At 48.7% G+C, this 25,694-nt stretch overlaps 10 protein-coding genes across 10 annotated transcripts; 6 read left to right on the top strand and 4 right to left on the bottom strand.

The window, feature by feature from the left end:
• Window positions 1-37: 37 nt before the first annotated feature.
• DFJ58DRAFT_663570 (cytochrome P450) lies at window positions 38-2,171 on the top strand (the record flags this gene model as incomplete). Its single annotated transcript, XM_041382379.1, has 12 exons — window positions 38-248; window positions 303-435; window positions 484-672; window positions 721-869; window positions 915-1,030; window positions 1,081-1,195; window positions 1,254-1,267; window positions 1,319-1,508; window positions 1,557-1,613; window positions 1,668-1,715; window positions 1,764-1,877; window positions 1,930-2,171. The coding sequence occupies 12 exons, from the start codon at window positions 38-40 to the stop codon at window positions 2,169-2,171; spliced, it is 1,578 nt and encodes a 525-aa protein (XP_041241530.1).
• A 621-nt stretch (window positions 2,172-2,792) lies between these two features.
• Window positions 2,793-5,401, top strand: DFJ58DRAFT_487735 (S-adenosyl-L-methionine-dependent methyltransferase). Its single transcript, XM_041380626.1, has 8 exons — window positions 2,793-3,218; window positions 3,298-3,402; window positions 3,463-3,989; window positions 4,044-4,371; window positions 4,427-4,567; window positions 4,648-4,888; window positions 4,935-5,304; window positions 5,364-5,401. The coding sequence occupies exons 1-7, from the start codon at window positions 2,838-2,840 to the stop codon at window positions 4,976-4,978; spliced, it is 1,767 nt and encodes a 588-aa protein (XP_041241529.1). The 5' UTR covers window positions 2,793-2,837; the 3' UTR covers window positions 4,979-5,304; window positions 5,364-5,401.
• Window positions 5,402-5,407: 6 nt separating this feature from the next.
• On the top strand, window positions 5,408-7,246 carry DFJ58DRAFT_487769 (uncharacterized protein). The gene is made up of 6 exons (XM_041380627.1): window positions 5,408-5,491; window positions 5,544-6,038; window positions 6,092-6,426; window positions 6,481-6,563; window positions 6,611-6,997; window positions 7,050-7,246. Exons 2-6 carry the CDS (start codon window positions 5,817-5,819, stop codon window positions 7,061-7,063), a joined length of 1,041 nt encoding a protein of 346 aa, XP_041241528.1. The 5' UTR covers window positions 5,408-5,491; window positions 5,544-5,816; the 3' UTR covers window positions 7,064-7,246.
• Window positions 7,247-8,247: 1,001 nt separating this feature from the next.
• Window positions 8,248-9,862, top strand: DFJ58DRAFT_892104 (uncharacterized protein; the record flags this gene model as incomplete). The annotated part of the gene is made up of 6 exons (XM_041394775.1): window positions 8,248-8,343; window positions 8,397-8,543; window positions 8,646-8,912; window positions 8,982-9,162; window positions 9,219-9,313; window positions 9,370-9,862. The coding sequence occupies 6 exons, from the start codon at window positions 8,248-8,250 to the stop codon at window positions 9,649-9,651; spliced, it is 1,068 nt and encodes a 355-aa protein (XP_041241527.1). The 3' UTR covers window positions 9,652-9,862.
• Window positions 9,863-9,888: 26 nt separating this feature from the next.
• DFJ58DRAFT_663657 (regulator of chromosome condensation 1/beta-lactamase-inhibitor protein II) lies at window positions 9,889-11,680 on the bottom strand (the record flags this gene model as incomplete). Its single annotated transcript, XM_041382385.1, has 3 exons — window positions 9,889-10,752; window positions 10,808-11,038; window positions 11,093-11,680. The coding sequence occupies 3 exons, from the start codon at window positions 11,678-11,680 to the stop codon at window positions 9,889-9,891; spliced, it is 1,683 nt and encodes a 560-aa protein (XP_041241526.1).
• A 273-nt stretch (window positions 11,681-11,953) lies between these two features.
• Window positions 11,954-14,629, top strand: DFJ58DRAFT_892102 (aldehyde dehydrogenase; the record flags this gene model as incomplete). The annotated part of the gene is made up of 12 exons (XM_041394774.1): window positions 11,954-12,129; window positions 12,184-12,414; window positions 12,464-12,575; window positions 12,626-12,712; window positions 12,763-12,814; window positions 12,886-12,980; window positions 13,028-13,108; window positions 13,164-13,353; window positions 13,403-13,659; window positions 13,713-13,873; window positions 13,926-13,984; window positions 14,035-14,629. 12 exons carry the CDS (start codon window positions 11,954-11,956, stop codon window positions 14,127-14,129), a joined length of 1,596 nt encoding a protein of 531 aa, XP_041241525.1. The 3' UTR covers window positions 14,130-14,629.
• Window positions 14,266-15,175, bottom strand: DFJ58DRAFT_663666 (Snf7 family; the record flags this gene model as incomplete). Its single annotated transcript, XM_041382386.1, has 6 exons — window positions 14,266-14,298; window positions 14,351-14,457; window positions 14,512-14,623; window positions 14,673-14,885; window positions 14,952-15,056; window positions 15,107-15,175. The coding sequence occupies 6 exons, from the start codon at window positions 15,173-15,175 to the stop codon at window positions 14,266-14,268; spliced, it is 639 nt and encodes a 212-aa protein (XP_041241524.1).
• A 411-nt stretch (window positions 15,176-15,586) lies between these two features.
• On the bottom strand, window positions 15,587-16,660 carry DFJ58DRAFT_663585 (uncharacterized protein; the record flags this gene model as incomplete). The annotated part of the gene is made up of 1 exon (XM_041382381.1): window positions 15,587-16,660. A coding segment is annotated over one exon (1,074 nt), but the record flags the coding sequence as incomplete, so codon positions are not given.
• A 2,385-nt stretch (window positions 16,661-19,045) lies between these two features.
• On the bottom strand, window positions 19,046-20,643 carry DFJ58DRAFT_730381 (homoserine acetyltransferase; the record flags this gene model as incomplete). The annotated part of the gene is made up of 4 exons (XM_041385895.1): window positions 19,046-19,441; window positions 19,501-19,667; window positions 19,712-19,792; window positions 19,845-20,643. The coding sequence occupies 4 exons, from the start codon at window positions 20,641-20,643 to the stop codon at window positions 19,046-19,048; spliced, it is 1,443 nt and encodes a 480-aa protein (XP_041241522.1).
• Window positions 20,644-20,842: 199 nt separating this feature from the next.
• DFJ58DRAFT_487567 (uncharacterized protein) lies at window positions 20,843-24,493 on the top strand. Its single transcript, XM_041380625.1, has 5 exons — window positions 20,843-20,942; window positions 21,020-21,100; window positions 21,153-21,327; window positions 21,382-23,836; window positions 23,919-24,493. Exons 3-5 carry the CDS (start codon window positions 21,256-21,258, stop codon window positions 24,077-24,079), a joined length of 2,688 nt encoding a protein of 895 aa, XP_041241521.1. The 5' UTR covers window positions 20,843-20,942; window positions 21,020-21,100; window positions 21,153-21,255; the 3' UTR covers window positions 24,080-24,493.
• Window positions 24,494-25,694: the final 1,201 nt, after the last annotated feature.

Below are 25,694 nucleotides of genomic sequence, written 5' to 3'. Positions count from 1 at the left end.
GCTTCTAGAGTTGCCCAGTCAATGATTCTGATCCACAATGTTGACAAACTTGTCATTGTTTACTGCCAGTGCCTTCGGCGGCGCTAGCGCTCTTATTTTGGCCCTTGTTATTGCGAGACGCAGAGCATCTTACAGTGGCTTACTGCCTTACCCTCCCGGCCCAAAGCCCCTCCCTGTGATTGGCAATGTCACACATATAAGTCTCACTGAACCTTGGTTGGTGTATACAGCATGGAAAAAGATATATGGTGGGTTGGCATGCACTGGTGATCAGAGATTTTACCCAACATCTTGAATTTCAGGTAACTTGATCCGTGTTCGATTGATGGGACAGGAAATGGTTGTCATCAACTCAGAGAAAACTGCACGCGCACTATTGGATCAACGATCTGCTGTTTACTCAGACAGACCTAGTATCCTTCCGGCCAGGAAATTGTGTGTTTCTTCAATTCCATGCGATCTGTAGCTTATGTCCTGTCACAGCTTTGGTATCGAGTGGCTCACGGCCCTTTTGCCCTATGGTGCAGAATTGAGATCCCATAGAAAGCTGTTCCATCATGCATTACATGCAGAATCATCACTTCGCCAGCGTGAGAATTACTTGCATAGAGCTAGGTTCCTTCTTGCTAGCTTGCTGCACGACCCTGAGGGTTTTAAGGTACATATTCAGAGGTTAGTGGTCATGCATAGCATCTTATCAGTAGGTTGATGCTTGAGCAGCTTTGTTGCAGCAATCGCCATGAGGATTACGTATGGATACGTAGTGCAGTCAGAGAACGACCCATATGTTTCTGCCGTCTCGGAATTAAACGCCCTTGCAAACAAGCTCACTCCCGAGAGAACAGCCGTTCTCTTAGCATTTCCTTTTCGTAAGTTGACATCGATTCCATCAGGTATAGCTGAGGTTTTCGCAGTTGTACATGTCCCTGCATGGTTTCCGGGTGCGAAGTTGCAGCGTGAGGCGTTGTATTCAAGGCAGTTAGCCCAAAAGGTGCTTGATGCGCCTTTCGAGTTTACGAAATCGCAGATTGTGACTAGTCTCACAAGTCATCAGAGTGTTGCAGCTGACGTGACATTTAGGCAGCCGGAACTGCTTCACAATCTTTGGTATTCGATTGCTTGATGCAAATAGACGAGGACAATCATGAAGCACAGGAGTCCGCAATCAAGGCAACCGCGGCGACAGTCTTCATAGGTGCGGCTCGTTGAGTTCTTTCACTCGCTTCAATATCTCAGTGTTGTCGCGCATCCAGGTGGATACGAAACGGTATACTTGGTGCACCTGCTTTCATTAGATTCTAAGAAACATAAAATCTAGACTTCTTCGACATTGCAAGCATTTATTCTCGCCATGACTCTCTACCCAAAAGTTCAGGCCAAAGCGCAAGCCGAAATTGACACTGTCGTGGATTCGACAAGGCTGCCAGGTTTCGAAGATAGGCCTTCATTGCCCTACGTCGAGGCTATCCTTAGAGAAACGTTTAGATGGATGCCTGCATTACCGCTAGGTATGTATGACCATAGCAGCAGGTTTTTTGTTTACTCTGGTCCTTTAGGGCTTCCACATGCTACGTTAAGTGATGATATATTTGAGGGATACTTGATTCCAAAGGGTATGTGTTCATAATTCATTTACATTCAGCGACAGATTTCACTGATGCTGGCAGGTGCATGCGTATCCCTCAATATCTGGTACACAATGTTTTTTCCTTCTCGTTTTGAATCTGACTGCGGCCACGTGCAGGGCGATCAATCTAGATGAGGAAAATATCCCGAACCAGACGAATTTAGACCTGAGAGGCACTTTGCCACGGACGGGTCACTGCTGTCGGATTCGATCTCGAACAACATTGTGTTTGGCCTAGGCCGACGAATTTGTGAGGCATCTTACAATGAAAGACAAAGAACAAATGTGTTGACTTATGACAGGTCCAGGACGGTTTGTTGCGGAGTCGACTGTGTGGGCTGCCATTGTTTCTATTCTCGCAACTTTTCGTATAGAGAAGGCGAAGGGCGTCGACGGCCGTGATGTTGATGTGGAGAAACGGTTTACAACCGGGCTGGCAATGTTCGTCAATGATATTGGCTTTTCCCTTTTGCTCATCCATATTACAGACACCCTGTCCCTTTCCGTTGTGCATTTATATGTCGTTCTGCGCAAAAGGAGATGATGATCGGAGAATATTCAGACTCCTGACCCATTCTAGCATAACCGTTTTATGTAACAGTATATGATAACGAACAATGAATGGAAACTCACCAAACATATTTTAAGCCACTCCGCTGACGATGGATTCCCTTTGTACCGCTTCGGTGATCCACTCGCTTACTACACACAAGCAAACCATTCACCTTCGGACGTTGACGATGAATTACAATCAAAGATATTTGTAAACTGCGTTCGCTGTCGTGCTGTCGTTTCAAAATAGCGCTCAAATGTCCTGCCGACATCGCACTCTGAACAGTGTGGTGTATAGCTGTCCGTGAGCGAACCGATGGATGGTGGAATGGAGGTCTGTGCTGTCTTCATTCACGGGGATTCAGGACATATGTATGATTCACCGTGCGAGCGCGTTTATATGTTGTTGCACACAGGGCACTGCGATATAAACAAAGGAGAGATATCACTAGGAGGTTGAGTGGTGCTCTGCAGCAAGCGCGTGACAGACTCGGAATCCACACACGGAATATCACAAGATAGAAACGTATCGGACTGAGGAGTCCTCGGAGTTGCCTCGGAGCTCCTCGAGCGCAACTTAGTGAAGCGTGGGAATCAGACAAGTTGCGTCCGCCTGAGGCTCAACGACTCAAACGTGCCGTCCTTACATACGTTAGGTATGTCTACCAACTCTGAGTCGGCGACTTGGACGAGCGCGAGGAGTTCTCTTTCCATACTTGCTGTGAGCGTCGCGCTTTCGTTGTTTACGACTGCCTACGAAAATTCGGTCATCCCGCTGTTTGCTAGTGTCCCGACTCTAAAACACCTAGGTCATGTCGTGCACACGAGCACAGCGCTCGCCGTTGTTACCCCAAATCTTTCGAGTTCGAAAATCCTCTTGATTCTCGGCTGTCTGCTTCTTCTAGCACCCCATACCTCTTATTGGATTAGTGTTTATGCTGCTAGATTCCAGGATCCCATTTACAGTCCTCTCGTCACCCATGCCCTTGTATTGGCTCCCGTTGTGTACTTCTCAATGTCTTTGGCGATGAGCGTTGATGTGAGTTCAACATGGCCTGTCCCAGGAAGAACTGTTGCCCATGTACCTTACGCTAATATCCAATTCACTACCTTTCTAGCCTACTTTGGCCCTCATAGTACTCGCCGCCAATGCGCTACAACTTCGTCCACTATTAATGTTGGTATTCAGTGCATTATCGTTAGACGCCTCGAACAATGTTGCTGTGCGTGGCAGCCGCAATTACAGTTATAGCATCTTCTAATCAATAGGTCCATTCATCCAGTTCACTGCATTGGGATGTGTATGCCTTGCTGTGTATGGTGGGAATAAAGTCGATGCGGGCAGACATAGCCCCCATCTGAATGCTCGAAACCCTCGATCCGCGGTGGCCTTGAGCGTCATTCCCCTAGTCTTTACTGCACTTTTAAGTCTCAATCCAGCCCTCCGATCCCCGACGCTCGTAGATTCCATTGTAACACCATACAACATTCCAACATATCCGCTCCGTATCCTAAATTCAACTCAATCTAAGACTGGTGTGGTGGTGGTTGGCGAGATATTACCTCCGGCCGACGGGAGCTTGATCCCTCTTCACTCTATCCGTTACCTTCGAGTATCTCACTCGTTACTGGGAGGTGTATGGATCGGGGAACGGGTGGCTACACTCGACAGTTTTCCTCCGTTAACCGACCAAGATAGTACTCCTTTAGGAGATTCGATCTACAGCGCATTCGTTCTTCAGGAGGCAGTGCGACTTGTCAATAGTACTCCCCAAGGAAGGAAGGGAGAGTGCGATCATGCGCTCATAATGTAGGTGGTTACCCTGGTTGATGCTCTAGTAAGAGTGACGGCTTTGACGTACAGCGGTCTTGGCACCGGTATCTCTGCAAATGCGTTTGCCCAACATGGCATAGCAACAACTATTGTTGAAATCGATCCTGCTGTGTACGATGCTGCACGCCGGTATTTTGGCCTATCAGATCCCGGTATCAATAATGTATTTCTGCAGGACGCGAGACGGTGGGTCAGAAGCAGGAGAGCTATGGTGGAAGCTGAAGACCCCTCCGCAATTAAGTATGATGTTGTCGTCCATGATTGCTTCTCTGGAGGGGGAGTGCCTGAACATCTGTTCTCCATTGAGTTTTGGAATGATCTCAAGACCATCGTAAGTCCAGAAGGTGTCGTTGCAGTGGTAAGCAGTTTTAGACATTACGTTCGCCCGTATTACTCTTATGTCATTCGGACAGAACTTTGCTGGAAAACTTGCATCCGAGTCATCGCGAGCAATACTGGTTACTCTGCTGCGAGCCTTTGGGCAATGCAGAGCCTTCCATGACCGTGTCGAGCCCATCTCCCAGGAACAGTTTCAGTCCCATTTCGTCAATATTGTGAGTTCCCTTTGATTCAGGACTCTCTAAGTCCAAACACGTTATTGAAGCTTTGACAAAATCTGACGATCACGCGATAGGTCTTCTTTTGTTCTCCATCTCCAACGCCACTCACATTCCGACCTGCAGTCGAAGAGGACTATCTTCACTCATATCTTCGCCGTCACATTCTATCCAGTCTTGACAAACGAGAAATCGATCACGCCGAAATTGGAGACAGCTCTATCTGGTCCGCGACCACGGAAGAAAAGTTCGTTCTGACCGATGCGCATAACACGCTGAACACGTGGCAGGAAGAAGAAGCGTCTGAACATTGGAAACGTGAGTTGCATTCGTTTTGATAGTGTAGCTCTGATGTGTCGCGCAGTTATGAGGGAGATGGTACCGGACGTGGTATGGGAGACTTATTGAGGGTGGTGACATAATGTTATTGCTGTATCCTGTACGAAAATCACAGGCGCTGGATCAAGTCGCCCTATCTTTTGATGCTTTGGAACAGCCTCAAGTTCGACCTGACAACAGGCGGAGAACCGTCATGAATGTCAGGATCAAGGACGCTTCACGGCTTATCGTGCAACCCTATGCAGGCTCCGAGAATCGAAAATGAAGTTGGCTGATCACTTGATTAATTCGCCTGGGAGTGCACAGCGTAGATCCGCTTGGAAGATCGGAAGGCTAGTGTGGACATGATTGATGTGCACGTATGCGGCAGCCGCAATCCAGTGCAAGCAGCACATGTGAGCCTTTGCATGCAATCTTTATGTTGCCTATTTTGGCTAATTGATACCAAGAATAGTATGCGGCCTTTAGCTATGGCAGGCTACGAGAAACTCAGTTCGTAAAACGTGCACAACATTCGTAGTATCTAGCGTTTGTGTGTGTTGAAACTAGATTGCTGTTTGATCATGCCACAGATTCTTATAGGTTCGTCTGACGTGTTTCTGACAATAGACGATCAAGGCTTAGTCTCCCCTAGGCAAATTACAATAGAAGAAAGACATCATCGACGACTCTCCACGGGGCTGGGCAGTTCTCCGTCATATAATGCCAAGAATACTTGGCCATTGTCACGGCCTCACTTGAACGCTGATAATTTCCAATTGAAAGGTTTTCTCCGCTGCCATCAAGCTGCCCCGCAATACTGCAGTGCTTGGGTCTCCCAGGATATAAGGACTAAACTTTTACCTCCAGAAGCATTGCAAGCGTCTAGGTATTTCTCTTCACTGGGTCAAGGGGGGTGTTTATCGCGATGTCAGTTCCCCCTCCCCCTGGTCTCAACTATCTTGCTGCAATCCAACCAGCACTCATCGACATCATGATCGGGCATACTTTTACGGTCATACTCATACCCCTCCTTATTGCGATGTTCTACTTCTCGAACGAGCATTCGCGGAAACAGCCCATATTTATCCTCAACGTTTTGAATGTGTGCCTCGCATTTTCTGTCGGCATAATGGGAGACAGTAGGGCTGTAAGTATCTTTAAAGTCCCCTTGCCGTGTTAGAAATCAACATCTCCTTACAGGTCAATACCATGTTATCACCGACACATCCATACCCCGTCTCCTATGACATAATCATGGGCGCCCTTGGGGCGGTCCAAACCATCTTTGTCGACACCATCCTACTCTTTCGCATTTGTTCTGTTTATCCGCCAAGATGTATCGCATGGCAACGCTTTGTGGCGTTGGTTTCACTTCCCGTACTACTCAAAGTTGCCCGTATCATCAATCTATTTCTCTTTATAGCAGCTCTAATAAGGGCGGCCAAAGGGCCCAATGCGGAAGCAGCTTTGGCAGCCCTGTGGGTATCAGCTCCATACCTCAAGATTGAGTGGTTCGCGCAGCTGGTGGATAACATGTGAAGTAGATGTCTCTCATCCTTTTATTGGAGCTCATGTATAAAATATTTTAGATATGCATCTTCTGTATTCCTCTGGACACTCTGGTCAAAGCGGAAAAATAAGCACAGTGGTTCCGTCACGGGCAATGTCAAGCGTAAATTCTAATTGCATTTTCGTAGATCTCGACTTATTCCGCTCTAGTTTCGTTCAGAATGAGACTCCAGACGCTGTTTTGGATTGCGCTTTCAAACTTCACCATTCCAGCGCTCTTTTCCGTCGCCCAGATCATTGTCATTTACCGCGAAGTAGACCCAGTCGTCATCAATCAAATAATTCTGGCGAACACGTCAATTGCGGTTATCGGCGTCGTCTTCGCAACAGTCTGGGCGGGTTCAGTCAACAGACAGATCGCTCAATCGGATGCCAGACCAGCTGTGGATGTCGAAAAATCTGGCGTGATGCGTTTTGCCACTCGTGGTACCTATCCGACCCACGACGAATTACACATGACCTATCAACTTCCGGCAATATCTGGTCTTCAAGATGCCATTTATGATGAATTCGGACAAAGTGACTCGGAGAGAAATGGTTTGCCTAATACTCCTCCGGCTTTGGGTCTTTACTGAAGTTACGTCGACAGACTCTTTGAAGTAAAAGCAAGCTCGAGCTTTAGGTCCTTGTGGTGCGCCCATCTCCACCGACGTCCTTCCGATGACTCTTATCGATGAATGATTGTGTTAGCCAGTTAGCTCGATTGTATGCCAAAGCAAGAATCTTGCTATATGATTTTTTGTAATAACATGAACCAAGCGGGGCCGCGCTGCAGTCCGAATGATTGATCACCATTCCGATCCATGGCAGTTGCACGGAGGTCATGGAGTTTTCATTTTTCTTATGTCACAACCCTGACATGCTACTACAATGTAATAATGACAGGTTTCCGTCCTAGATACGAAATCATCTTCTAGTGAGCCTCACTGGCACATGATCCATTTTTGTTGCTTCAGTGTCCTTTAGAGTCATAGTATGTTAACAGCACAGCATCCTTCGCATAAGACAAGGCGATAGGAGTCATGGGAATCACTGAGGCAAGATCGGGAAATCGTCCAGTTGTGCTGGTGAGATGGCGATCGTTGTTTCTCATCACGAAGCCTTAACACGAATAGGAAGAAGGCGGGTTTCTCCCAATCGCATACCTTCTTGGTAGCCTGTCTCTGTCTGCCCTTACTTGTGAGCTTGTCATCCTTACACTGAAGACAGACTCAGATGCCAATGGCACATATGCTTAGCTGTATTCTTTAGCTGAACGCAGCTAAAGAGCGCAGCTGAGGAGAGGCAGTATAAACCGTCATTTTGTAAGAATCAGACAACGCCTCGTCAGCTGCGTTTAAACACATCGAACTCATGAGGATCCAGCAAGAGATGACGACAACATCGGCTCACCGTGCTGTCGATATTGTCTTGCCGTGCATAGATTTTGCGTAGAAGCGACTAATACAGATTCCAGGCCTCAGCTTGCTCAGTACTAGTTCGGCACCTCGGACAAAAAGCCCGTAAATAGCTGAAGAACAAACCTCGCGTTGCCTCGATTGGAGTCGATCCCAGTTTGACCCGGTGGTCCCGGTCAAGAATCAAGCGACAACGCTAGTGCCATTGATAGAGCGGCGGCGAATGCCGAGCATACTTGGATGGGTCAGCACAAAGTCAGTTTGAACTTTGAAGTCAGCACCAGAGGTTAACACGTTGATCATAACTACGAGGGTCACAACAACTCTACGTAGTCAATTTGAAATTGCATCCCTGCCTTCGCGCCAGTACCAGTAATATCTGCCAATCAAATGCTCGTCTTAAGACCATTTATACGCCAAGTCGTGTTCCGTGCAGCCCGCCCGCATTTCATAGCTGCACCCAGATACAGTAGTACACTTGCCGAGGTTGGTTGCATTTCACCCGCGTTTTAGTGTAATGCTCAACCTAGCATTTACAGGATGTTCGCTCGGATTCAACTTTCAGGATACCCCTCATTGACTTCGCAGCTTATAAACAAGCCACCTCTTTGGCTGAGAAGCGTCGCATCGCGGATGACATTGTAAACGGATTCAAAGAAGTTGGCTTTGTATATTTAACAGGCCATGTGATTGAACCCGAGACTGTCAACCGCGTATTCCAGAAGGCTAGTATTCGCATTTTATAATCGGTGAGTAGGATGGATGTTCATAACCAATCGTGTATTCAGAGTGCAGAATTCTTCCAATTACCCGAAGAGACCAAGGCAAGGTTGGCATGGGACGACCCTAAAGCTAACCGTGGTTATGTTCAAGTTGGCCGTGAGCGTGTCTCCAATGCACTGGATGCGGCCGAGATCGCTTCACTACGCGCAAAGGCTCCAGACACCAAGGAATCCATGGAAATTGGACGTGAAAATCATCCGACGTTCAGTAACAAGTGGCCTCAGGAAACTGAAGTACCTGAGTTTAAGCAGACGATGCTCCACTTTTTCCAGGTGCGTGCGCGCTGAAATGTGTCATGTATAGTGATACAGTGATTTGACCGTGGGTCTCTGTTACTGTAGACTTGCCACGAAGTGCATACTATGGTCATGAAGTCAATTGCGTTAGGTCTTGACCTTCCTGAGGATTTCTTCGACAATAAGATTGATCGTCAGGACCATAACTTACGACTTTTGTCCTATCCTCCTATTCGAACCTCTTTACTTTTAGGCGATGGTCAAGCTAGGGCTGGTTCTCATACAGGCAAGTTCGTTCCTTTTTAGTGACACTCGTCGAATTTGACTTGCATTGTCTCTTAGATTATGGAACTTTGACACTCTTGTTCCAGGATTCCATTGGTGGTTTAGAGGTCCAAAACCCTCATACTGAACATTATCAACCTGCTTCACCCATTGTTCGTTGTCTTCCACTCGGCTTGCTCTTCGAGTCTTTAACCCCCTATCCCGATAGCCCGGAACAATTGTCATCAACGCTGGGGACCTTTTGGCACGCTGGAGCAACAATGTCCTCCGTTCAACTCTTCATCGTGTAGTTGCCCCGCCTGCAATAAAGGTCAACGCTACCGAAGGCATGACACCCGCGCGGCAGTCAATTGCATTCTTCTGCAACCCGAATTTCGATGCCATCATCGAGAGTTTGCCCAGTTGCACAAGTACATCCAATCCAAGCAAATATCCTCCAATCACTACAGAGCAATACATTGTAGGACGTCTGGCAGCTACTTACTCATGAAATACGCCAAGATACGAAATTCGCATAAACATTGTATATTATCTATAGTGCAGGCAATGTCATACATTACGATTCGAATGCAGGGTGGTGGGGTGGTGGTCTGGATGGCCGGGTATGCATGCAAGAAAGTATCGTTTAGTCCACAGTTCATGGATAAGAGCATGTGTACACAACGAAGTAGGTGAAATGGAATATGGTGCAATCGATAGTTGATATCTGGATAACAGCCGAATCATGCTAGGTCTTCTTTCTGAACATCCCAAGAGTGTGCTGGCCACCGCAGGCAACGCTCACTGCCCTCCATGCGCCACCATCCTTGCGCACCACCACCGTTGGGGTCTTGGCCTCCTTTTCGTTGACACCCAACTCTCCTTGAGACTCTTCTCCCCATGCGTACAGCGCGCCTGCATGAGAGATAGCCATGTTATTATGTGTCCCGGCCGAAATGAACACGATAGGATCGTCCTGGTCCGGGAACGAAACCAACATAGGTTCTGGCACGAAATCGGTGTTCTTTCGTGAAGCATATTCCTCGACCTCGTCGCTGATACCGAGCTGGCCACCGTCACACCGACCACACGCATACACACTGCCAGTTGAAGTCAGGAAAAGAGTGTGATGTTCACCGCCTGCGATCTGCACGATTGAATCACCGAGGGTCCTCTGGCACAGCGACCGGATGATTCTTGGTGACCGCACTTCGTCGGACATCGATTTTGGTTCCGCGACGCCGGTGCCTGTCTGACCCATCGTATTCAAGCCCCAACCCCAGACGTCGCCCTCTTCGTCGATGGCAAACGAGTGATAGTTTCCTGCGCCAACCAATACTGCACGGTTGTGGCGGGTACCAAGGATGATTTTTTCAGGGACTGTGCCATGGATCTTACGACGTTCGAGAATTTTGCGACCGAGCTGGCCCTGCTCTCCAGCACCCCAAGCGTAGACGTTGCCACGCGTAGTTAGCACAAGAAGATGGTTGTTGCCTGACACAACGGAGACGGCCTTCTCAGCATCGCCTGCTTTTGTGGGCAAATTTAATATCGCTTTGGGAAGGAATTCTAATCGCACGTCGCCAGAGAAGCCAAGGGAGCCTTCTGCAGCCTGAGAAACAATCTTAACTTAGAAAATGTGTGAGCAGATGAAAATGGGCACCTACCCGAAAAGAACCCCAGACTCGAAGTTCGCCGTCATCGCTGATAGCGGCAGAAATACTATCGCCAGCAGCAATCCTTACTGCGCGGAATCCCTCATCGACAAGCGACTGAAGAGGATACGGGATAGCGGTAAGCTCGTCAATGTGGATAAACTTTTCAGGATTATCTGGATCTGGAACATCCTTGGTGACACGTCCTAGTGCTGCGTCATCATTCACACCACATGACCACACCTAATAAAAAATCTTGTTAACAGAAGTAGACCACGGCACGGAAATTGAACTCACAGTTCCTTTCTCATCAATGAATAGGGTATGGAGACCTCCTGCAGCAATGGCCTCGAGGCCGGCGCCTTCCCCGCCGAAGACACCTTCTTCCATCTTTTTCTCGAACCATGTGTTGCGCTTGGGAACAGCGAATTCCCCGAGTTGGTTGGCACCCCACCCAAACTGACCAAAGTTCCCTGCACCCCAGACAAAGAGCTGATTAGCAGGTCGAGGGTGGCCGTTAGCCATAGGCAAAGGGTTGAAATGGGGTTTCGGCTCGTGAACCGGGGTAAGACCATTTGCGGTTGGTTGCTTGGTAAGTTTTTTGGGCGCAATCGTGGCTGCGACTTTCTTGGAAGGAGCCTTTTTAGCATCCTCTGCATCGGATACACCGGTCTTGGGCCGAGAACGCTTGGTGGGCGGCGGAGACGCTTCCGGGGAGACAGCACGCTTCTTGGTGCGACTGGGTGTGCGCGCAACAGGCCGGGTTGGTTTTTCGGCTTTAGGTGCTGTTGTCTTTGCAACAGCGGCCTTAATAGCTGCTGCTTTGGGTTCCTCAGGTTTTTGTGAGGCTGCACGAGCCGATCTGCGGAGAGGTGGGTTGGACATTGGGAATATAGATAGCTAGGGATATGTAAGTCGTAAAAGTATATGCGAGATTAAATATCTGGTCTTGTGGCGATTAAAGTGCCACAGATGGACAATGGTGGTGGTGGTTGAGATGGAAGCGAGTGGACAGGTCCATCCACAACGACTCCGTGGATGGTATGTAATGCTTTCGGCTTTTCAACAGCAAAATCAGGTTATCACGTGAATTGACGCGTTAGTGGCGCTCGAATATTTGTTTGTTCTGCTGCTCGTCTTAGTAAGTAGTACAGTACCATGCGTGTAGTACCGGCAGATGGTATCAAAGTATCCCTGCAACGCAAGGGTCTCCTCTTTCAGGATCACTACCGACGACCGTCCTTTGTTCAATGGAAAGACAAACCTCCTTCAGCAATCAGGGATCCAGAGAGAATTACCGTGACCAACCCCGCTAACGGGAAACGGTTGTGCACGTATGTTGTTCCCAAGTAATGATAATGCGCGCTCAAGCATCAAATCGAGCGTAGTGTCGACGCAGCATCGTCCGACGAGGTTGAATGGGCCGTGTCTCATGCCCAGACCACGTTTGACTCTGGGATATGGTCGAAGGCTTCGTCAATGCATCGCTCGTCTGTCCTCTCACGGCTAGCGGACTCTCTTCAGCGGCGCATCCCTGACATGGCCCGAATAGATACTCTGCAAACAGGGAGGCCTATCCGGGAAATGAATGCACAAATGAGTCGTCTTCCTGACTGGCTGTCAGTAGTTATTTTGCAAATTATGACGATGGTCTGACACGCTGAGTAGGAGCTATTATGCAGCACTCCTACGCACAAACCAAGGATTCGTTGCCCCTACTCAAGGGAAGTTGCTTAATTACATTCAACGCGTTCCTCTGGGAGTTGTGGCACAGATCACTGTGTGTTTCGTAACATCTTTGACTTGTCACCTCACCTCGGTTTGGTTTAGCCATTTAATCATCCTCTTTTTATTGCCATCAAGAAGATTGCCCCTGCTATTGCTGCTGGCAATAGTGTCATTGTCAAGCCATCTGAGGTTTATAAATTATGCAGTCTTTTGTTGATATAGCACTCATCCCAAACTAGCTTACTCCCATATCCCTACTGGAGTTTGCAAACCTAACTCAGGAAGCTGGTCGTAAGTACAATCACTCATGGATTGCTTATAGGCAGTTGTGCTTGTACATATGTGCTGAAATCTTAACCAAGTTCCTGACGGAGTTTTGACTATCCTCCCTGGCTACGGCCACACTACGGGGAAACAACTCGCAACTCATCCCCTCGTTCGAAAGGTCGACATCACAGTGCGTTCTTACTCTCATGCACTATCTTCGGCTCACAGTGGATCTAGGCCGGTACCCGGACTGGTCGGGCTCTGGGAGCCATCGTTGGCTCGAACCTCGCGGCCTTTACAGCTGAGCTGGGCGGAAAGGTCAGCACTACATAGTCTATTTTCGAACTGGAGAATTCACTCATACCTCTAAAAGACCCCGATACTTATCTTTGATGATGCAGATATTGTTTCTGCTGTCAATGGGGTCGCATTTGCGGCGTTCGTTGCGTCCGGCCAAACGTGTGTCTCGGGAACCCGCATCATCATACAGGAAAATATCTATGAATCTTTCATGACGGAATTATTGAAGAAAGTTGAAAGTATCACACAGAGGATGGGTGACCGTGAGTCGTGCAACATTCCTTCAGTACTCAGGAATGATGTCTCTCGAAGCTATGGACGAAAAATGCTCTATGGGCTCTATTATATCTTCCCACCACCTGAATAGAATCGATGACATGCTAGCACGACGGCAATCAGGCACAATTTTAACGGGTGGAAAGCGAATGTTGGGGAAGTCCCTCCTCGACCATTTCGATTTCTCTCACGGGAGCTTCTACCCGCCTACCGTGATCTCTGATGTTGATGTCAGTCATGAATTATGGCAAGAGGAAATTTTCGGCCCTGTGATGGTCGTGAAAAAGTTCTCTGTGAGTTATATTATGATGCGAGCGAGGTTCTTCAACGCTGAGTTCACCCTCAGACTGAATCCGATGGAGTTAGACTTGCCAATGCTTCCAAGTACGGACTGGGAGCGGGAGTCTGGACTCAGGATCTGTCAAGAGCACATCGAGTTGCTGCTAATATTGACGCTGGTCTTGTTTGGGTGAACACTCATCACCGCAATGACCCAAGCTCGCCATGGTGAGTGACTCAGCCGATGAGTAAACTTCACGATCTCACAGTGGCATGTAAGGGGTGGTATGAAGGAGAGTGGCATAGGTCGGGAAAATGGTATCGAGGCATTGGAAGCTTGTGAGTTTCGCTAGCTCGAATAACAAAGGTCTGGCTCAATATGTATACAGACTCTCAGAGCAAATCGACCATCGTCAATGTGGCGTCAGCTGATGAGTCTCGAACTGACGACTGGTTTAGCGGAGAACAGAAGAGATATGGCTAATGTGATGTTCGTGGCATAGTAGATTATCTCTATGAAATGGTGGTATGCGTAGGATCTACTAGTGTACATTATTACCGCAGGATACATGTTTACTCGTCTTTAAGGTGACATACACAATACAAACTTTGAAAGCTCATCATGTTGTCTTAACGGCCTCCTTTGTGGTTGGCTATCCAACCAAGTTAAGTTAAACACGTCAATGAATTGATCGTTGGACATACCTCGCTTATCTCTACAGGAGTCTCATCAACGAAGTCTGGGACCTTATTGAGGTCTGAAAGATATGAGGGACCTTCTTCCTCTTCCTCAAGCTGTAAGGCATCCAATTCTGTGATAATGACGTTTCGAAATAACTGAGATGAAAAGCTATGTGTGTACGTACCAGCCTCAAGATCTGCCTCGTCAATCTCATCTGGAACGGCATATGACCGGCCCAGAGACTCTTGTATCTCGTTCGCCTGTTCCAGGAGCTCTTCCATATCATAATGCATATTCTGAGTAATAAATGAGCTCCTTGATGACAGCATACAACATGAGACACACTTCAATCTTGTCGATATCAATCTTTCCGTACTGTTTACGCATCTCCTTGTTCGCCAGTTTCATGGCATCCACGGTGGCCATCGTATTCCGTAGGTTATCAGTGGTGAGGGCAGCGGACTCCATATTGAATGTCTGCTGCTGGAGCTGGTTTAGTTGCCCTTCATACAGCTTCTTCTGCTGCAGTACTCTCAAAGCCCGCTGTTGGATCGCATTCTGTGTCGTGCACACGTATGACACAATTGATTAGCAAGCGCAGTACCAGGCGAGGCGTTCGCGCACTTTACCAGGTCCATTGCGCAATTTGCTCATTTGCTCCTTATAGCGGAAGAGCTCTCCGTCCAACTTCTTGATCTTTACTTCTACGGAGGCAACGCGCGCATCTGTCTGATGTCAGTGAGTTAGCCTGAGCTCCATTTTGATGACAGCCTACTCACTGCATTGATGGCATCCTGGAGTGTCGATTTTGGCTTCTTGCTTGAAGAAGAGCCAAATATGCGATTCATGATCAACTATGTACAGGTGGTAAAAGTAAAATGGAAGGATATTGTTGGTACTACGTAGTGGTTGGCACTTCGACCTGAAGGTATAGTAATATCCAGAAGTGGTATGTGCAAATTCTTCGTACAGAGTTCCTGGGGTCTGCATGGGTCGCGAACGCCTGTACAAGCGTCCACATTGTCTGTAGTGACAGGCCCCAGACCTTTAATGTATTAATCTTGTCCGTTTCTTCTATCTCTAACGTTAACTGTACAATGGCACCAGTATTTGCTCGCATGCGTGCAAAATAATCTTCACTGAAGTGCATAAAATATTCTGTGAGGAGATATCCGACATACGGTACAACTTATTGACCTTCGTACACAATATAATTTAACAGGAGACACTCCAATGCCAACTTCGAAATCACATGCGTTTCAAGATCTACCCATTCCAAGCAAATTTCCAAGAGGGCTCGCAGAAAGGAGGGGAATAACCAGTTCTCCAGTAACAGGTGCGGTGATGGGTTCGTCTGCCGACCCATGCCAGGATAGAGCCTGCCGTTGCCGAGTGTACTCCACTCCCACCTCGAACGGGAACTGGATGTCCGGACGCCAAAATTCCCAATACTTCTTGAGGTCCACCAAATTCGCTTCAATGTTCCGACCGTACATCCAATGCGCGCTGACGCATCCCTCGAACCACCGCTCGGCACGTCCGTATACGTACGAAATGATCCACTCCCGGGCACTCTCGATTCTACTGGGCTCATTCATCATGTCGTAGATGGCATTACGCAATTGTCTTTGGCGATCCCAGGAAATGGGCTCGTTCAAGATTGGCCGGCTGATGAGCCAGAGTGGCATGCGCGCGCATGACCAAAGTGGCGCACGGAATGAGTGCTCCCACCCCGTGCAAAGCACGAGCTCGATATCTGAGCCGGGAGTGCGAAGTTCCCCATCTTGATTTGGCAGGAACCGGACGAGGAAACGATACATCTGCATGTCACCGTGACAGATGCCAAATTTCTTGTTTTGCAGGATCGAATAGGCCTCTTCCCTCGCTGCGCGAGAGAGCTTTTCTGGGATATAGAATCCTCCGATATGGTGTGGGATTATGCTGGTCAGCCGTCCGAAGGTTTCTCTGGCTTGCACCATGTCTTCTATTGTTAGTAGCGGATTATCTGCAAATCCTGTGTCGCAGGCTCGAGCGATGATATCCTCATTGCTACCGCAAAGGCGTTTCACGCGCCAGCACAGTGCTGTTAGATAGTCAGCGTTAGTGCACAGCGCATATTGTGGGATCATTGTATCCAACGGTGGCTCGTTAAACGGGCGCGATAAAATCAACGGCGAGAACCCGTCAGGGTTTTGGTGTTGCTCTCCTTCCTGTATGAGGGCACTGGATACGGAGGTGTCGATGCCTGTACCAAGAAGGTCGGTGCAAATCAAGTTTCCGCGGGTGTTGAACAACTTCAATAGCAGGTCGACCAGCTTGCCACAGACTTTGAGCTCCTCGTCGGGCGTAAGGGTGGGCCACACATCCTGAAGATTCTCCCCGAGTATCTGCACACAAAGAAGTGTAACAATGTAGTAGAGCTACTGTCGAGCAGTCGGCACACGCTACCTTTTCCATGAGGACTACCTCAGCTCCGATGTCATTGGGTAGGAGGTCCTGGTACCCATAGATTTTGGGCACCTTGATCTTCAGGGGCGAATTTCTAACAGCGGCCATCATGCCTAACTGTTGGGAGTGAGGTAAGTACGCGCAGGCCACTAATGGGCACTTTTGTGTGGCGCACCACAGCCTGCGTTGTTAGCCTCTCGCGTCCGCGAGGAAAATACGCCATCATGGTGTATGGCCCAAGGGGTAAGGAGGTGCGTTCGAACGTAATCTGAATCATCTGCAACCCATCCAGAGTAATGGTGAGGTTCGGATGGTTATTTGGAAATGATCAACCTGACCTTTTCTCCAGCCCATTTGACGTCTTCGACACTCGCCACCACTGGGGTTAGGTGCCGTCTACCTGTCGCTTTGACAGGATGGTGCTTTACTGCAGCTGTGACGGCGAATTTCTTCAGCGCGGGGATGTTGACTTGGGGGAAAAGGGTGGACATTGCGGTGAGGAAAGCCAACCTCGGGCAAGTATTTTATACCGCTGGATAACACGAGGTGGTCAGTCAGTTAATTAATTTTTTCGGCCAACATGCTGGTACGTCGCAAAGGGAATCGAATAACGCGTTTTGTCGAGAAAGGCTGACGCCCAATGTTTTGTTGTCGGAGGCCGCGTAATGCTGGGAGTTATGTGGCAAGGCGTGGCTTTTCTCCTGTGCTAACTTGGTCAATTTCATATGGTAAAACAAATTACTTCAAGCTTCGCAACCTTGAACCCTTTACCAGTTGTCCAATAGCTTGTCAGCTATTCCATCCAGAAAATTGTTGCGCCAAAATGTACCTTATTTTAAACTCCATGGACCTTCCGATATTCCGCCAAAATGCTGGGTTATCACAAGGCAGGTGGTGATGTGCCGTCTGAACAATAAGTCCCTTACCTCTCGTTCTCCTAGTGTTTGCCGCACCCCGAATTCAATGTGTGCCTAAGACCAAGGGGGCCCAGAGAGAAGAAGAAATTGCAGCATCATCCAACGCGTCACCTCTTATCTTCTCCATATATTTCATCAACGGACGTAAACCGAAATGCTTCCGCTTTGTTTCCGGGTCTTGCCTGCTCACGGACGAGCTCACCACGATTTTTATCCTCTTTTTACACTATTTTATGGCACTCAACCAACCAATGTGCTACACAAACTTAACTTTGTTTCCTCCTCAAAAAGTTCATATCTGATTTGCTTGTATTTTGATGCTCCGAAAATTAAGCAGAACCCTCGGTCACCATGCTCTGATTAGCTTCATAAAATGTGTGGGCAGTGCAGACAAGCCAACGCTGCCGGGGGGTTATTATTCTAGCATTACAGAACTGCCAATCCCAAAAAAGAAAACATAAGTCGGCAAGAAGTCAAACCACCGAACTTTCAACTTCCGACAATCAATCGTGTTGCTACCATGGGACATTACAGGACGTTACACGCCCAGTGGTGTCTGGTCGGACATTGTAATTCAAACAACGTTGTCCTGTTTTATTTTGGACGATTGGCCTAGTGTTCTGCAAATGGCTAATTATTTTACAATTCTCACCGTGCGCCCACAGTCGCCACCTTCAAAGTTAAACTTTATTCCCAAGATCGACGAGGAGCAAGTCCGACCACCGCTCCACTAATTTGACTCGGATTGGCATGCAATATGTAGCACTATGGCACTTGCGTTTGGACGTTTGGGCATCATTAATCATTGAGGACCAGCGTACGATCAGCGCCACGGCATGCCAGCATACCACACTGGTACTTAGCTCCATAGTCAATACAAAATTTAAGTTAGCGTGTGGGGCCGTGAGTATTAGAAGTTGAAGAAGTCAATGCCACATTGATCATGACCCGAATATTAAGACAGCTAGTAGGACTGACATAAGTACTCCCTGAGGACTCTAGAACTGCGTAGCAAGTACGTTGCACCGATCAAACGGCACGATACCAAAACACCGGACGACGTCAGGATAGGAACCCCCTTACCGCCCCTCCAACGTTCAATACGTCGAGTCTGGGTAAAAAAACGGAATACGGGCAGTCAGTAAACCAGTCTAACAGAAACACGACGTTGAGAAAATAAAACAATAAGCGACGCAATCTGCGATAATACTGCAATTGGCCCCGCAAAGCGGTGCATGAAGGAAGAATCACGAAGATTGGAACTCTGATTGGGGAGGCTATGCAAGACCGGAGCAGATGCGGCCACACCGTGGCCACCCAATCGAGCCAACTTAAAAGGTGAAGGAGTAGCACTCACAAAAAGGTATCATGTCCCCAGACCCCACCGAGCTCAAAGTAGCTAACTTGCGTACTCCCAGCCATACGAAGTGCATCGACGAGCTCACGCTGCTGCTCGACCGGGAAAAGGATATCGCTCTGAACCCCAAGTACCAGAATGGGCATCGATTTGAGCGGCTCAAGGCCAGCAGCGAGCTCAGGAAAGTGCGGTGCGTAGTGCAATGGTGGTGGATGAGATTTAGACGGTACTGTAGATTGCCGAGAAGATGACGTTGATGGTGATGGCTGAGCATGTGTTGCGGTGGTCATTGCGAGTTCTCGAAGAGCAGGGAGGGTAAGGTCAAAGAGATCCATTGCCTTTGAGATGTAAAGGAGAGAATTGGCATCATATTTCAGGCAGAATTGCTCTCCCTACATGATAAATTTCAGTGACTTTGACTGGAAGGTGACCAAGGTGGGTAAGCACTGACCTGATGGTCTAAATAGGTTTCGATGAGGAAGTCAGGACATAATGTCGGCGACCGCAACGGAGACGGGCTCTCTCCATCTTTCAGTTTCCGAAGTTTCCTTCCAAATCGTTGGTCCCACTCAGGACCTGAGCGATATGTTATGGTCGCTATTTCTGCACGACCGACAACTGTAGCTCTATGATGTGAACCGTGGGACTGAAAGGAGACTTACGACGAGCTAATTTCATCCCTGTGTGTGGTGGTAGGTCATCGTAATAAAAGCCATTGTTCCAGTGTGGATCTGCCATGAGAACTAATGTGACCTTCAGCAAGGAGATATATTGCAAGATATCCGAACAACAGACCGCTTCGTTGAGCGTGACGCATTGCAATGCTACCTGGACTGCTCCTGGCGGTACCGCTAATGCTCACTATCTTGCCCACACGGTCTGGGAAGAGCCATCCTGCAGCAAGACTTTGCATCCCGCCCATGGATGAGCCGACACTGGCATACAACTTCTGCACGCCCAGATGGTCGAGCAGCTTAAATTGGGCCCGCACCATGTCAAAGATAGATAGGATCGGGAATCGAGTTGCATATCGTTGACCTTCTGGATCGAGCGAGGAAGGACCTGTGGAACCATAGCATCCTCCCAGCACGTTTGTGCATATTACGAAAAACTGGTTGGTGTCGAGTGCACGACCTGGGCCAATGAATTTTTCCCACCAGCCCTCTGTCGGGTTAAGTTCCGTAGAGGCGGCATGCGAAGATGCAGAGAGACCAGTATGGAGTAAAATCACGTTATCCCGGGATGGAGAGAGAGTACCCCATGTTTCATAGGCGATGTCAAACGACGGTAGCGTGGACCCATACGTCAATTCAAGGGGATACTGATGGCGGTACGTATTATATGAGAGTGGATTAGGGCGAGCATAAGGAGGTTCCGGACCACTGTCACTTGATGATGCTCGTGTGCCTGTCTGTGAATAACGGTAGGTCGAGGAAGCCAATATCTTAGATTCACGAGCTGCATGAGCATCGACGCAAGGAAAAGATGGTATTGCTGTGGTTGCGCATGTTGCCTGATGTCGCAGAAAAGTAAGACTGCTCAGACGGTGCGGAAGTGCTCTGAGTCTGAATGAATTTCTGGCTATCAAATTCATGGTAGTCAGATGTGCGAAGTAGACATGAAAGTGCTATACGATGCTCATGGACTGCCCGAGGAGTTGTCAGCTGAGCCATGAGTTCCATAAGATGACATCGATGAGAAACAATCACGCAACAATCACATGCACGTGCACCTAACCCTAAACTAGGGTCTGTCCTAATTTGGTTGCTTGCAAAACTGCACGAACCCTTCAAGTCCGGGACCGTGACCTGTCTTAGATTTTCGTAGTAGTCCGACAGTGTGTGTGTCGTGTGCAAGCAAGTAGGTCGAGACAACGTGTTTCTCCGAGTCACCGTAAGTAATAGTTTCGTTCCGTTTCAATCCGTTCTCGCACATGCCTTGCTCACAACACGTGCTTGACTTGTCTTTAGCTCGTCCGTCCTCACTCCGCGACTGGCTTACCAGTCCAAGACGGTCACTCTCCAACTCAGGTCAAAGTCAAAAAGCGTCTTGTATGTTATCCTCTAATACAATATTCTTGTTACAGAATTGATACCTGCACAGCTTAGCCCCAAACGAGGCCCCACTTCCGTTTCCTGGAGTTCCAGTAGCTGATGGTGGTTCCACCATCAAACGCACAAAGAAAAGTTTGCGCATTTTTTGCACCATGACCGCTCTTGCCCTTGCCTCATCGTCTCTTGAGCCTGGAATCAGTCGTCCTGCGCGAAAGGAAAACAGGGTGCGCTCGCTTATTTCAGTCTTGTACACATGAGCTTATACATGGTATCATCAGATCGTTGCCTTCTTTCGCTCTCGCTCTCGTTCTCGCTCCAGACCCCACGCCAAATCGACTGTCAGTTCAAGTGCTGCGCAATCCACGACAGATGTACCAACCCTACCTATGGTGCCTGCCTCTAAGCTTCGCATCAGTCATGTGCGTTCCACCAGTCTGGCGTACGAACCAGGGCATGCAGCCCACACCAGTCTGGCCGCTTCAGCAAGCCAGTCAAATTCTAAGCCAGGCACGCATACTTCGACACGCCCAATATCATCCACGACCACTGCCACACACTCCACGATCACCCCTCTTCCTTCCGACTCTATTAGAAGAAGACAAAGGTTGTCACATCATGTTTACTCGCACGATTACACCCAAGGAGAAGATTTCGATCACCAGGCCAACGAAGATCAGGCCGCATCTCAGGAGGACCATGATCGTGCAACTCGTTCAAACACCCCCTCTTCTCTCAATCAGCGCGGGAAGTTAGAGCTGCGCTCCATTTTTGGCATTGCCCTGCCACGGAAATCATCGCTGGCCAACTCGTCCCGAAAACTGTCACCAGGATCTTCTGACCGCAAAGTATCATGTTCATCCCTCTCTCAAAAGGAAGCTGAGAACATGCCCTCTCGCAAACGATCATTCAGGCTCAACTCTAGACCAAACACTCCAAAGTCTACTGATGAATCACGCGTTACGAAAACATCCACTGGCACAATACCCACTCCCTCCAATCCTCTCCCACTGTCCGCCTCTCCCCGCAGACTTTCATTTGGATTGACCTCAAGTTCTCGTACGCATACGCCAATGACATCATCGGGCCACCTTCCCCTAGCTCTCCCGTCGCGTCACAAACGACACTCTGTCGGATCTCATGACACTGCTCATGACAGTGCCGTTGCATTACCCGATGACCATTCGGACAGCGCTCTTACTTTGTCAAGTCATATAAACACTAGATCTAATTCGAAGACCAGTGCCTCTACCCTTAGTCGCTTCGGAAAATCCCGCAAAGGCAAGGAACATGAACGTGATACCAGCAGTTCGAAACTGCGGTCACAAGCGCGAAAGACACCTCGCTTGGATGACTCGCGCCCTAGTGTTTTTGGCTCACTTTCGGAGGAGACATCTCCCATCATCAACTTATCCCCGCCGCTACCGCAAAACGACTCACCCGACCAGTATGACCTCAGTGGTCTCGTGGTGTCGCTGTTGCCCACGGTAGAGCCTATGTCTGAAGAAGATGCAGTAGAACAACAGCCTCTGATTTGTGCACCTCAAGCAAGACCAGTCATACCGCAAATCATTCATACCCCGCCGACTCCACAAAGAACAGCGGAATTAGATCCTCCAGTGCGACCCGCTACCACACCACCAACGTTGAGCGGAGGACAGGGGAAGGCGCGCGAAGTTCTACTCAGCAAGGATCCGATCACTGTTCACAGCGAGCTTCCAAAGTTGCATGCACAGGCAGCTCTGAGTCCTGGTTCCGACGGAGATCCTGCATACAGCCGCATGCGTAGCAGATTCCCACCCCGGTTGTTCGGGGGCAAAGATTTATCCAGAGAAAGCAAGAAGCACAAACTCGGTGGTCGGCATGATCCCCCTGGAGCCGTCGGTCCTCCGCGAAATATGACCAACCGTCGCATCAAACATGGAAGCTTTGACTTTGAGAGACCCGTTTCTGGTCTAAACAGGAGCAGCTCAACAGTCGATGCATCGCTAGTGAAAGGCGAAGGTTTAACACAATCTGGTAAAACTGGCGCCGCGACTCATCGACCGACAGCCTTAGAACGAACGGCATCATCATCATCTGATCGTACAGGGAAGTCGCGAAAATTCGCGTACCATCCCACCCGAGCCGACTCACCCATTCTTGCCCAGCTCTCTGCCAGCCATACGGGCGAAACCTCGGTGGTTTCCTTCTCATCCGCATCCGCCTCTGCACAGTCGAAGTCGACGGGAAAGTCTGCCCCTGGTCCCGGACAATCATCCAGTTGGGGACGCGCATCAGGTAGACGAACTCAACGCACGTCACACGGACCGTTCCCCTTCGAGCCGGCTTCATCGGTTTCAAGTTCTCCTTTACCGACCTCCTCTGCACTGCCCCCCTATCCGTCATCCCCTCATCGACAAGAGTTTGACATACCAGAAGGACCTGCCTCATTGCCCCCCAGCTCTCCTCTACGGAGTGAGTTAGGGCTTTGGGGAGGTTCTACACGCGACAAGAGCCAAAGTGCTCGTGGCCGCGTGCAACAAATATACGAGCAAGGCGGCAAGAAGGGCAAAGGCCGCTCACTCGATCTTAAACTTGGCTTATCTTGGGCACCTAATCGCGTCCGTCAAGAAGCCGTTATACATGGATCTCTCCTTTCGCAAAAGCAAGAGGAGGAGCGTAATCGGGGGAAGGATGTCACGAAAGTCTTTGAGAACGTACTCTCCGAATCCGGATTCGAAACGTTCAAGAAGTGTTAGTACTACTTTACGCCTCTATATGTTATCTTGTTACTTTTGATCATTTTGTCTGACCGTGATGTTATCTCCTTATGCAGATGTTCACCGATTTGACGCGCACCAGATACCCCTAGAAGGGCCTCGGGGACTCCTAGCGCGCATTGAAAAATTACTCACTGTCTCGTCGGTATCACAGACAGAAAAGGTGGAACTGCTGGACCAGTTCGCTCGATTCGTGGAGGGGCATAGCGAAGTCTAATGGATAATATCATGTCATGTCATGGGGATTTATGAGTTCTGAGATGAGTAACCCTTTTCACAACACACAGCGAGTTTTCGTCATGGCTTCACGTTTCATATACGACGTATTGCCCTTATTATTCTGCATCCTGTGCAACGCTCTTTTTATCATTTTATATTTCACGCATTCAACTTACGCAGATGTTTATGTCTTTCGTCACGTTCTACACGCATTTTCCGTATTGATTCGTTGCCATATGTTTTTATGCTATGGTCTTATTTGCAGTGATTTACGAGTTACATCCTACCAGCTCAGTTTAATAGAAGTTTTCAAGTTATCGTACCTCTGCTACGGGCTCTTCGTGCGTTTTTGCTGTGGGCCACTAGCAAGTTCGAGTTCAAGTTCAGAGACACGTCGGAACAGATAATTATCAAATTCAAGCTCAGTATACCAAATGATGTTCAGTCTGTCAATGGAAACCCACAGCTGACACGTAGAGGAGCATATCCAGCTGGACACTGCAGCGAGAAACGATGCCGACGGTCTGGACTCTATATGGTCTTGATCTGCGGTCGCTTCGAGGCCTTGATGCTCGAGTGCACCGCGGTCAGGGGGCAGCTGTGCTGAAATCAGAACTTCTTGTATTGTCCCCCCCTATAGCTCCCTCGTAATTGGTAGCTCATCTTCCCATTTGTTATGAGCTGCGACTACAATAAGCTTGTCACTCGCACTCTCTTTGTGACTAGAATACTCACATCTAGATCGAGGGGATCCAGCCGTCAGGGTCCTCTTTGAAGCTATGGTTTCTTTGTCGAACTCTATAAGCGCCAGTGAGTTCAGAGAGTCTATGTAAGAATGGGAGCATGACTGTAAACATCTTTGAGCAGAAATCTGGTTCGGGACGATTCTCTAGAGGTCTTTAAAGAGTCTGAAATATGTTGCCATAATGAATATTTTTGGATGAGGCTGTTCAAAGAACGGTCCACTGCCATATCCGCAGTACTATTAGTAGGGACCCTATCCCGAAATGTCACGGATCTTATGAAGAAATTCATTTCAGAAATGTGTCGTCAGAATTCGGCAGGGGAGGCTGTGACAACATATGGCCAAAATGCGCTGCAAATTCTGCAGCAGTGTCTCCAGTGAACGATCTCTAAGTACACTACAAATTCGTTAGTAAGACCGACAATGCAATCATACAAGATGTTGCTGCGAAAGGTATGGGTTCAAAACTACGAAGGAGTACCTCGAGAGTCCAGGCGGTTTTTGCGGGTCGGAGTCGAGTCTGGGCCCGCACCTTGTATACGGAACCGCAGAAGCTCTCAATTCTGGCTTCAGTGCAGATAAACCAACTGAACTCGCCTGCAAGTGGGTTCCTGAGGTAAATTGGCGGAGGCTAAATCACGTTCAGAGCTCTGGTGAGGACTCCTGACAACAACGTGTCGGATCACACAAATAGCGTTCAAGGTGTGATCTAGGGACACCCCGGCGTGCCAACGCACAATAGCAGACCAAAGGTGGTGTTCCTGTAGAGTCGCGCGAATTAGGACCGCGAAAATAAATGCGCCGTTTCTGTTAAGCTACAGAAAAGATGCTGGTTTAGCGCTGGGACATAAGCTCTTCTGCATTGATG

The sequence above is a fragment of the Suillus subalutaceus genome (genome assembly GCF_016647625.1).
Source record: "Suillus subalutaceus strain FC151 chromosome Unknown DFJ58scaffold_88, whole genome shotgun sequence".
Taxonomy (NCBI): Eukaryota; Fungi; Basidiomycota; class Agaricomycetes; order Boletales; family Suillaceae; genus Suillus; species Suillus subalutaceus.
The sequence above is the reverse complement of the archived record's forward strand: the minus strand, read 5'-3'. Positions and strand labels throughout refer to the sequence as shown.